Consider the following 12378-nt stretch of genomic DNA (forward strand, 5'->3'; position numbering starts at 1 on the left):
TATTGTTCGAATATATGCACCTCACGCTGATGTCTGTGCATACCTACATGCCGCTGTTGCCGTGCACAAGTACAGTCGGCTTCGCCTCCTGTGGTCCGAATTTCCAATTAGCCTAAACCAACATTCTACTGTAAATAATAGTCCGCGAATAAACCAGGAACCGCGTTCTCCTCTCATCCACGATCTAGTTTTTTCCTCGGAATTCGCCGCGTTTTCGTTTGCTCTCGGTTTAAATTACACCCAGCGTGCGATTTTCAAGTGTTTAAATCGACCTCTCATTCTCTCTGGTAATGATTTTTCCTGATTAATCGGTACCCCTTGAATCTATCTGTTCGATTTTATCGACTAACTTTTCGTGTCGGATACTCGTCTCACGTCCGTATGGAAACTTGCCCCGGAAAAGAGAATGAAAACACTTCCAGCGAGCGTGACTGCGTACGAAGGGAATCAATCTGCCACTCGATTTACTTTAGCGGATACTCGGGTGTAAACGAAAGCTTGTAATTTGTGTCTCTGGTCCTCGGAGACTCGGTTTAACCATTTACGAATCATTCTGTAAACAAAGACGCAGGCTCACTCACGTATTCGCGGGATGTGTACTGTACTCGTAACCGCGAGAGTTGGGCAACGCATAACGTACAATTAGATGTTACAGGTTCGGGGAATCCCCCGGAGGAACAGGATGGTGTAGACACCTTCAGACCTGACCTCTGATCTCTGTGATCATAATTAATAGCCCGTCTCAGAGGAGCATGTGCTGCGGTGTTTGGGGCACGGTGAATTTGACGGATGGACCTTCCGCGGGTCGAAAAGGTGCGTTTCATCCTTAGTCACCCTTAGATAAGGTGCGTACAACAGCGGACGAAGGAAGCAGCGAATGCGGAGTGTGAAAAGGCCGCTCGAGTCCTCATGAAATTTTCATGCAATGAAATAAATTGTTCTGATGGAGGAGTAACTGGTTCGTGTTGGTGAGGTCGTTCCGGGCAGTCTTTGGAAGACTTCCCATTCTGGTCCTGAGATATTTACTGCCTACACCGTTTCATGGTAATTCGATTTCGTTCTCCTCCGCGTCTCTCAGCTGTCAACTTGATTCTCTGACACGTAGAGACTATATGCCCTGATGAAATGTTCCTCTTAAAGTTACTCGATCCTCAGAAATACTCATATTCTAGCATTTCAATTATTTCTTCTAGATATAGATAATTTATTAGTTAGATGCTAAGTATAAAGATAGATTTAAGGCTGAGTCGACCCTCTAGACAGTTGCCTGTATTCTATGGTCGTCTTCGTTGGAGCTATAGCATACAATATACCTTGTTGTAATAGTCGCCCATCAGTAAAAGGCTAAAATATATAATTGTATCAGTTTGTGCTTCTTTTTATATCGTAATAAATATATCTGAAAGGTTAAAGTGTGCCATAAATGTAATCCTGTCCCATAATTCATCCAGGCAACAATAAGTATAATATATTTTTTGCCCAGTGCAATTTTCTGCACATTTTACTTACTTCCTGTACCGTCGTGGAAACAGTTTCTATGTTCAACAAATGACCCGACTGTCTCGATAATTGGCAATTTCCTTTACACAACGTATCCACTTCTTAGCCCCGGTTGATTGAGCGACCCGTATACTCTCATCTGACGAGTACCTACCGGCTGAGTGAAAGACACCGCAAATAGGGAAATTGGATGTCGGGTAATTTGATCTGCGCTCTAAAATCCAGAATGAAGTGTGGAAATTGCACTCTACGCAATGAAGAGAAAATATTACTTACGTGGTTGGCAGTGGAGGAGTCACTCGATCAATACTCCAGGCCGAAGATGATAAAAAAAATAGTGTAAAAATAAAATAAATAAATTGGGTTGAATCAGCCGATGGAAAGTCGACGCTGCGAAAGGTCAGAGAGGGCGAGCATCGTATACCGTGGCACTTTATCTTGGTACACCACCAAGCGAAGCTTTTAGGAAAGAGGTTCTGGTCGTTAAGGAGGCTTCTTTTATTATATATCCTCAGCATCCTGATGTTCGCTGTTACGACTCCGCTAGCCTTGGGAAGCCTTCGATACCGAAGAATATACACCCACCGCTCCTTACTGGACGAAGCCATCAGCCAGAGGAAGCAATTTATCCTGACCCCAGGCCCACGATGTTCTGGCGAAACTATTCAGATCGCAATAGAATAAAAACATTTTGATCCGCGAACTCGGCTCGATTTATCACCGAAATTGCAAGATTAAAAAAAGAAAAAACAAAAAAAGAAGATACTTCTGCCTTGACCACCTACCGTTTTGTCGAGTTATTCCCTCGACGGCATGTGGAAAAAATTGGTCTGACCCACCTTAAGACGTGGATCTAGACTTGGGGCTTAGCGGGCGCTACGACGATGGCTCAGCATTTGTATTCAGGAAGGGATACGGCGTGGGCTGAAAAAAGTGCAGCAAAAGAACGGTACCGTAAAAAGAGGACAACCGGCATCGCCACCCCTGGGGTAACCCAGCAATTTCAAAAGCGGCAATTCGCCTTCTAAGCAAATTAGTAAATCACTACCTGAGCATGTAAGAGAGGCGAATCGCCGAGGCGGACGTGGATTCGCAAAGAAGCGACTTCGTTAATGTAAATTTGTACAAGCGGAACGAGTCGACTTGACGGGAAAAGCAAGTGTAAAAAAAATTTGTCCACTTTCAAGGAGAATCCTCTGAAAAATCAAAACACAGCTCTACAGCCTCTCTTGTATTCTAGAAGGGAAGAGGGTGACGGAGAAATTTTTACCTCAGCCGTAAAGAAAGAATCATGAATGTGGAAACTGAAAAGAAGAGAATATAATTCCTGCATTTAGAATGCCTCCTTCTGAGCTTCCTTGTTGCATATTTGTTGTTTTTACATTATTTCTCTATTCTCTTCGGAAAAGCTTCGGATTTCGGTGAGCAGTATCACAGATTACCTCGGATCGCGTGTCGAGGTGTCTTAACAACGGAGTCTTAACTCCTACAGGAAGATGCGGATACGTGAAGCAGAGAGAAGGAACTGCGGGATTAGGCGAGAACTAGAGAGAGGAAGAGAGAGAGAGAGAGAGAGAGAGAGAGAGAGAGAGAGAGAGAGGAAGGAGTGAAGAAAGAATGAGCGAGCCAGAGGGAGGTTCTCTCCACGGTTCAAGGCTATTACCAGCCCGTAACATCTCCCCCAGGACCCTCTATTCCACCTCACCCACTACGTGTGCCCACATATATCCTCCCGTAGACATTTCACACATCCTTGTTGCGCCATCTCGGCATGCCTCGGTTATATCCTTCCGTTAGAAGCGAAGAACTACCCGATAGTTAGAGCTTCTTTGCGGCTCGAAAGTTGGAGCGTATCAATCCTCTTATTTCCGGTAATTCCGTGCGACAAAGCATAAGGATACCCTTATGGTTTTTTATTGACGACCTATAGCTTTTCTCCTTGACATGATCATTCGTAACGATTTTTTTCGTTCCGTTTTGGAAATCAAGACGTCAAGTATTTGATAGCGTTTTCTGTTAACCTATGAAACCGAGAAAGTTCATACATCTGAATTTGAAAAGATCGATAAAATCCAGCAATATTTTGTCGGATTGTCTTTCAACGATGTTACACAACGTGCATTCCTGCATTCACACTTTCTTCTGTGAATAGGCGGAGGTAAATATGAATGAATAAAGAACAAAGTAATTGTTGCCTGGCATGGTTTCCATTTCTTCATTCTTTCTCTCTCTTTTTTATTCTTGGCTCTTCTCGAGCATGATAAAAAGCCGATTTATATACCGCAGAATAAAACTTACTTGTGTCGCAGTCGCGGAGAATGTTTCAGAAGCTCCGACTTCCGGGGTTGATAAACGAAGCTGCGGTTCTTCGATAACAGGATTTATTCCATAAAAAATATTACGTTGCCTAGAGAAAGACGAGTATTTCGAAATTCCTTGTGTTTAGACGATGCCACATATGCGTGATGATTAATACAGTAAGGTAATCAATTATACGGATGCTGATTAACCGGTCGTCGAGATGAAAGAGAATAGCTGACGCTCCTGTCACCTTGTAACCATGCAGGACATGATGTTAAATTGATGACAAGTATCTCTGGATTTTGTGGTTAAAGTATTCAGAGGACTCAACCAGAACGTTGCCCTTAGAATTTGAAAAAAAGAGCGTCCAGTATTCGCTAATCACCTGCAGTGCGAGATAATCGTATCGTCTTCGTCATAATCAACTACATCGATACTCCCATCAAGGAACCCGACATACTTCTTCACTTGGCAATTAATTAAAAACCTGCCAAAAACAGTCGTACAAGATATAAGAATTAAATTATCTTTCACCCTCTAATTTTGAGTACAAGAATAAAGCCTCGACCTCCATGCTGCGGAGCAGAGAGCGAGAAAAATTTGCGGCTTGGTATAGCTGATCTTGCGGCAGAGGTGGTGGTGGTTCTGGATGCGTAACATGGACCGGCGCACAACGCCGGAAACCCTATACCTACTACGGTTTCAGTTCAGGGCTGTACGATTTCACGCTTTTTCCCTCGGCTGACCCGTTCGAAAGATTTTCCTTTCCCGATTCCGACCTCATCGGCTATTTTCGTCTAATTCGCATTCGAAATTATCTTCAAATCACACCGATTATTTTCCAGATCGATGGGGGTACTTAGTTCATGTAGTAACGTAGGTTATGGATGAGGTGCATGGAAAATTAAAGTCAGTCGATTTTCGACTATCTCTGGGATGACTAAGAGCAGTACGAAAATTCGAGAAGCCTTCCACCGTGGGATTTTGTTCCGCTGGCTTGTGAGAATTTCTTTGGTAAAAGCCTCCTCGAATTTGGAGAAGAGTGACGCTACTGCGTCTTGCGATCAATTCCTCGCGCCGTCTTCTCTTCCTCCGTCTCCGCCCCCGGTCTTAGCTCCCGACCCTATTTCTTTTATTCTTATTTTCCTCCAGCTTTTTCTTTCCCTTTTCCTTTTCCGGCGTTCAGGATCTTTCCACTTTTTTGCATCGTCCACGATGTATTTACGAAATCAACCTTCCAGATTGAGCCGACCGCACGGGGCGGTTTCGAGGCAGGGCTGCGAATCAACCTTTTTTACATCCAGAGTGGAGGTGCACACAGATTACGATGCCGCAACGGTATTCGTCCAGGTTAGAGTATTCGCGATTTTCGCTCCGCTGCTCAGATCGACCCGAGCCCAGAGTCGGGCTTAACTTCATTACACGGAAAATTGTTGAGTATCACCCGCAGCTCGATCAACGTTCTCTCTCAGGATCGTTCGACCAATACTCGAAACATGAAATCTATTACCGATGTATGGTCGCTGTGCTCAATCGGAAATCAATTTTTTTTCTTCTCTTTTCAAAAACTGTTTTCAGCAGACGTACGAGGCAAAAATTAAAGCAAAACTACCGACATCCTTCGCTGACACGAGCTGCAGAGAAAAAAAACTAGATAAAATTAATTTCATGCTGCGAGCGTGTACGAAATAACGAAACAGCGATTTACACCTTAACATAATAATATTATTTTCGATTTACAACCTGTGTATAATATTATTTTATCCATATAATATTTATAATCCATTGTCAGTGATGTTGATATTTTCATTTAAGTATAATTTACATGAATGGCAGTACTCGTTTAACGAATATGTGCTTACGAATTGTTAATTATATATTTATGTGTATGTATGTAAATCATAATCCTTAAAGAACGTAACACGACGTGTCGTGCGCCATTGATCGTTTGTTGTTTGTGATTTACTGTCTACTTCTTGTTTCTTCTTTCGAATGAATTTCAACAGTATATGAGCACGGTTTATACGAAATTACGACGTTCGAGTCAGTCGGTTTACAAAGTGTATTTTTGTACGAGAATTATTTTATAGAATTTTAATCTAATATAGTGTATATTAATGTGATAATTAGCTTATCGATAGCAATTAGGTAGAGTGTGAGACGCTTTGTAATAATAATAATTACGATTCACCTATACAGATCACGATATCCTTGCATTATTTCGTATATTTTACAATTCTATTTGTTTATCCTTATAGCATATAACGTTCTTCTTCTTTTTCCTAGCATCCCATCCGAATTTGTCTCGTCCAAGATTCTATCATTCTTTTGTTTACTCATTTGTTTCTTCACGGTCACGGTGCTGAGAGGCGTGTATATGATATTTGAAAATTGGCATCGAGTTTTTTGCGTTTCGAAACAATAAAACAGAACCATCACTTTATTCTAATGTTCAGAACCATAACGGCTGCTTAATGGCCCAATTTAATCAATTTGTATAAAAATTATCTTTCATTCGTAGAAATACCTTATCTGAAATATAGAAAAATTTTCTAGCTTTTTTTCTTCTTTCTTCTTTTTTTTCAATATTTATATGTATATATATATATGTATATATTATATATTCTATTTTGGGCGTGACCCTGATTTAGAATTTAGCATTTTTATTTTTTATTTTCATTATAACCTAATCAATACATCTTGGTCCAAACATCATAACCTTAAAAATGTCACACTCGTCAAACGAGTTCGATCGTTTTGTACAAGGGGAGCAAACTGCTTAAAGGAATACAATTTGTTTTTTTCATTCGTAAATAATTCGTATAAACGCGACCTCAGCAACGTTCCCTTTACATCACACTGCTATCAATTTCATAATTGATGTACATATAATTAATGGTACCTAATCAATACCGCCAGTTTTAAGTACTCCCAAAATTTGATTTACTATAATCATATAACGACTTACGACTTATTTCACTTTCTATACATATACAGATGAATTTATCTTAATGGCTCTTGTTACATCGTTCTAGCGTTGTTGCAAAACAAGCGTCAGGTCTCAGTCACTCTGTACCACCATGAACAATAATGATATTGTACTCGCGCCACATGAATTCAGCCTCTTGTTTTACTTAGGATTCGTTATCAGTTCGAGTTGTGGTAAATTAAAAAATCTCATGCCGATTCTACACTCTGCATAATGAAACCCCTTGCTCGAACCGGCGATAAATAAAAAAACTTGTCGATATTCAGGTAGTGAACTTTGAACGTATAATTTGAGGTGATAAGCGATTGAATATAAAATTCAATAAGTGGTAGCGTGGAATTCGAGTTTCCTAATAAACCCAACGAACGATGAAGTTAATTCACACGGCGATTGTGAAGTCACGTGGAATACGATGTCGTCCACGACCTCTGTCAATGTCACACTCCGCTTCGCTTAACTCAAGCGTGTCGGTGAAACCCGAGGGTGGATCCAGCTTGGTGGCGAACAAGCTTCCTGATCCGTCGTTGCTCGACTGGTGCTTGGAACCGGCAGACATGGCGACTGACCCGAGGCTTGCACGGGCCTCCTCGCTGGTATAACGCGCCAGCTGTAGCATCCTTGAAGAAAATTTGTTTGAGCGTGGGAAACCAATAAACGTGGTGAAGAAAGTCGGGTTCCAGAACTTGGTTCTGCAAAGGTACTCACTTGGGTCTTCCTCTTCGAGGAAACGATTTTCTCTCAAAAATCGGTGAGGGTTCTGTAGACGTGCTAGATTCTGGTCCATGGTACAGGAAGTCTGGAAAGCAGAAACAAACGCGTCACACGGCGTTGTTACCAAAATCGAAAATCGGTCGGTGCATTCGTGCAGGTGAATTATATACCAACAATGAAGCTGACATATAGTAGGTGGTGGAAAGTTAGAAGGCAGTCAAGATTTGTAAATGAAGAACAAAAGGTTTGCAAATAGTCGCTGAGGTGATGACTCGGGCGCCGATCAATGCTTGACTAGTTCGGACTACAGTCGTACTGTGAACACGCGAATCCGCCATGGTGACCGGATGCCGGGCGTCCACCAGGTGGTTCGAAGATTCGGTTCGGCTGCTGGTCCCCACTTCCGTGTCACTGTCCGAGCCCAGGGTGTCGTACTCTTCGGACTCGGATTTCCCCTGACCGACCTTGTTCATTTTGTGCAATGGTACGGATGACGAGCGGCCACCGCGAACCTTTGCGTACCGGTTGCAATCCGACTGCAATCATACGGGGGATATTTGTTTGTTGGTTGGTGCATTGGTTCATTGCTTGGTTGATGGTTGGTCTGTTGGTTTGTCGGTCGATTAGCAGTTCACCGGTTGAATAAACATGAAGCGAGTCAAAGGGGGACCAGCAGACGTAACGTTTGATTCGTTAACTTTGGCCTCGATTCGGCTCTCGGCATTCATTGGAAAATTTTAACGACCACTGAAAATCTCACATTTCAATTCCCACGAGAAACTTCCCTTCCAAGTTCTTGCGCTTCACGACGCGATCAAGATATGCCTAGGTAGGTAACAGTTACACCGTACACAATCGAGCAACCGTGCATTCAAACTACGTCAACACAGAGTGTTGTGTAACAGGAACAGGCTATAAAGTGCAAATTTCAATAAAACAGTAGCAAAGGGTGAACTGAGCAGTGTGGAGATATCGAGGATTCGACTTTTCATGACCGAGCTGTGTGGAAGAGAGCGTGAAGGATCGAATACAGGCCGAGTTCGGTACTTACCTCCCGCAGCTGAAGGGTATCTGCAGTGGAAAGTCGAGGGTCGTGATAGACGAATGTCTGGAGAGGCGCAGCGGAGCCGCATCGGCTCTCCCCCGACGCAGGGACGCTTTCCTTCAGCTGGAACGTCGCGTAAGGGTAGATGTCTTCGGAGTATTCTATAATCAGCCAGCCATCGCAACCGTAGTACAAGCTAATCGCCAAAGTTAAAGCTTTTCTACCCTTACAGGGGCAACTAAATGTCCCTTATTTGCAGTAATTACAAACACGCGTCGGGTTTCAAATTGATTCACACTATCAGAAGGATTCAGGACACAATCTGTTCCGTCGCTAAGTTCGGAAATTAAGTTGGTACAACAGTTCACTGTAGTTACGTTAGGACACGACCTTTCCGATACACGGTACAGGAATTATTCCGAAGAGCTTTTACCTGGTATTCTCTCCAGCGTTGCCATTTCGTTGATCGGTGATCGAAGCGTTTTGCGAACTGTCGCATAGTACTGTTCGCGCTGTTCCATGTTTTGTTTGTTGTCCAACGCCGCAGCGGTCTGGGCGTCGTGCAAGCTTCCGACATCGCCCAAAAACGGTCCTATTGACAATTCAAATAATGGTATTAAAATTCGCAAGAACGACTCTACGTATCAAAAAGTTTTGTGAAGCCTTACGTTTTCTAAAACAGTAAAAGACCGCGCCAGCAGCAGCGATTATTGCAAAAGAGCTGAACACGAGCGGAAGAATAAGCTTGAGGTCCGAGTACAGCGGAGTATGTTGAGGAATAAACTGGTCTAAATCAATGGCGGACATTGTAGAACTGCCGACTGGCTGCAGGGTCGTGAAACGATACTCAGCAACAGCTGAACCCGCATTGTTGTGCGCACGAATTCTGATCTCGTAACTGGTACCAGGTTGTAGTTCGTTCAGCGTGTAAGTTCTTTGTACCTGTTGAGAAAGATGTGATTTGGTAACGAGTTTCGGAAGACATTGACGCTAACGTTACTCGGGGAGAAGAACTACCTCTATGTTGTTTGACACAAGCGTCCACAAGTCCTCGCCGCTTCTTCTGTATTCCAATTCGAAATACAAGAGCGGACATCCTCCATTGTGCCACGTGTGAAGATGTAGAGTGATCCAAGAAACATTGACTGTAATGAACTTGTCTCCAGACGCCGGGGATGGATCTGGCTTTGAACCCTCGGTCACAGCGTCGATGACTTCACTCCTGAGACCCATGCCGATGCGATTGAAAGCTGTTATGTATACGCGGTACTTGGTGCCACAACATAACTGGGAGAGAAGGTAGCTGCTCATTTTGTGAGACACCTTGATTTCCTCCCATTCTCCGTATTCTCTCTTATACTGCAGGACGTAGCCTCTTATAGGTGCACCGCCGTCATCTCCTTGTTTCCACTGAACAGTGATAGAGTTACTCGTTGAGATAGTGGCGTGCAGAAGTGGAGGCGCTGGAGGTACTGTTGAAAAATGAAAGAGGTCAGCTGGTTGAGAACTGAAAGAGTTTTGCGCCTATTTGTCTTTTTCACAGTGTGCTTCGATTTCGGCTCACCTTGAACAGTCAGCCGATGCGTTATCTGGTCAGACCCATGTCTGTTTTCTACGATACACGTATAGTTTCCACTATCGTCACGCTGCAGCTCTGACATCTTCAGCGAACCGTCGATCTGCACGGCTATTTTTGCAGAAGTTTTGATCAGCTGACCCCCTCGCTGTTTCCAACTTGTCGAGGGTTCTGGCTTACCGACGCTTTGACAAGGGAGAGTAATATCTTGCTTCCAAGGCACCACAAAGACCATTCCAAATGAATAAATCGCCGCACGCACTGGAAACGGTAAAAAATTAATCTCGCAAGTCTTATTTCCTCACCATTCGATCCTGTTACCTTCAGCGGACGGTCTGAGAATTATGGAAGCAGTGTGCGCTCCTTCACCGACCGAAGTCACAGCCGCAACAACGAATTCGTATTGATTGGGTTTGTGCAAATTCTCAGCATGGTAGCTCGTATGCTGAGGTGCTAGGGTCCTGCGATACCATTTCCCTTCAGTACCAACAGCTCTGTAATGCACGTTGTACGAAGTGATAATCCCATTAGCCCTAAGTGGTGGTTGCCAGGAGACAATTATCGACGTTGCAGAACTAGCGACTGCCTTTACATTGGCTGGTTTCTCAGGAAGATCTTCTTCCGTCAAACAGTAAAGTGGCGTAGATGGAACACCGTCCCCCGCTCTGGTGAAAGCTACCGCTTGAACTGAGTAATTTGTGTATCTCTCCAACCCATGCATCACCACAGTCAAGGCTGTCGTGATTTTGGTTTCAGGCTTAGCATTCGCGACGAAGTTTTCCATGCTTTCCCAGATCACTTTGTAACCTTTTAGGATCCCGTTAAGACTAGAGTCCGGTGGCGGATCCCAGGATACTTGAAGTGACTGAGACGACAATGCAGTGCATCTAACATCCTGAGGGGGACTACTTGGTACTGGAATCATATTTGAAAGTTATAACCAAATCGCCGACATTGTAGCTCATGGTACTTTGCAATGGTATTTGTATTGAGCCGACACCCACCATCCTCGAGGGTCGATATCACGACTTCTGATGTCAAAGGCCCCGGCCCGAGGGCGTTGTAAGCCTGTACCACAACGCTGTATCGTGTAAACTTCTTTAGGTCCGTCAGCTGACATTGCCGACCGGGAATCGAGGTCCGCGCAAGCCCCAGTGCAACGTTGGCAGTTGATACTCTACCCTCTACCGTTCGATAAGTGTACTGCTCAGCCGCGAATCTGCGCAAGGTCAAAGGGTTACTCCTTTCCGCCGGGCTGTAATACCGCACGGAAAGGGAACTTACCGACTGTGGGCTAAAATACTACAGGATATCTCCATGTTTTGTTCGAGGAGCTTTTACTTTGCTTACCGAGGCCTTGGAATTTTTAATTGTCTTACCGGCACTCGGCAAACCACACTGCATTTATTTTTTCATCGAATTTAACTTATTCATGATATAGAATCCGAAACAATATGATACTACGGGATAAATTATGTACCTTTATTCTTGTATTACCTGTGTTCTTTGTAACCGACGTGATACCCAAGGATTTCACCGTTCCACAGGTCATGATCCGGGGGATCCCAAATAACTCTCAGTTCCGTTGAACTGATGGCGTCTACTTTCAAATTTCTTGGTGGACCCCCAGGTATTTCTCCTTCTGTTGTAACTTCCAAAACCTGAAACATAATTAAGATTATACGTTAGGCTAGCTGCCTCGAGCTCGCTTGAAGTTGACAATTATCTACAACATGCTTGAGCATCTGCAGATTTCATATTCCAAACTAATCGGAGAATCTTTTAGTCGCGTTTGATGGAAAAGTATTCGTGAGCACTTGAGCGTGCGTTGTACCTACATCACTAGATTGACTTCGACCCAGTTCGTTCTCGGCAAATAGACGAAACTGATAGCTGACAGCCGGCCTCAAGGAATTGACGTGGCCGAAAGCTTGACTGCCCGGGATGTTCGTATGGAATGTGTGATCATGCCATACTTCTGTTGAATGAAAAAAAAAAAATACATAAACTATCGTTAGTTACGTCATTAAAACAGGTCCATCAGCATCTTTAGAGGGCATCGATACTCACCAGCATCGGTCTTGTATTCGATGATGTACCGAGTTATCGGACTGTTTCCATCCTGGCTTGTGGTCCATCCGAGCTTCACGTACCTGCTACCCTTCTCAATAACGTGAAGATTCCTCGGAAAATCGGGAGGCTCTGGAATTAGAGAGACAAACAGAGAGTTTCCGAAGTCCTCTTCAGTTTTTAATT

General features: G+C 43.7%; 1 protein-coding gene across 5 annotated transcripts in view; it reads right to left on the reverse strand.

The window, feature by feature from the left end:
* Window positions 1–5791: 5791 nt before the first annotated feature.
* Window positions 5792–12378, reverse strand: part of LOC124411017 (Down syndrome cell adhesion molecule-like protein Dscam2) — a 58527-nt gene continuing 51940 nt past the window's right edge. For 3 of the 5 annotated variants that reach the window (XM_046889832.1, XM_046889828.1, XM_046889831.1), the window contains 13 exons: window positions 12193–12324; window positions 11961–12100; window positions 11620–11783; window positions 11127–11365; window positions 10444–11037; window positions 10111–10383; window positions 9564–10018; window positions 9215–9488; window positions 8980–9138; window positions 8553–8707; window positions 7818–8037; window positions 7496–7586; window positions 5792–7407 (listed from right to left, as the gene is read on the reverse strand). In XM_046889832.1, the coding sequence (XP_046745788.1) occupies window positions 7170–7407; window positions 7496–7586; window positions 7818–8037; window positions 8553–8707; window positions 8980–9138; window positions 9215–9488; window positions 9564–10018; window positions 10111–10383; window positions 10444–11037; window positions 11127–11365; window positions 11620–11783; window positions 11961–12100; window positions 12193–12324 (3134 nt within the window). In that variant the 3' untranslated portion in view covers window positions 5792–7169. The remainder of the gene's footprint in view (window positions 7408–7495; window positions 7587–7817; window positions 8038–8552; window positions 8708–8979; window positions 9139–9214; window positions 9489–9563; window positions 10019–10110; window positions 10384–10443; window positions 11038–11126; window positions 11366–11619; window positions 11784–11960; window positions 12101–12192; window positions 12325–12378) is intronic. The other 2 variants (XM_046889830.1, XM_046889833.1) reach the window with 2 other exon arrangements.

This window comes from Diprion similis, chromosome 10 (assembly GCF_021155765.1).
Source record: "Diprion similis isolate iyDipSimi1 chromosome 10, iyDipSimi1.1, whole genome shotgun sequence".
Taxonomy (NCBI): Eukaryota; Metazoa; Arthropoda; class Insecta; order Hymenoptera; family Diprionidae; genus Diprion; species Diprion similis.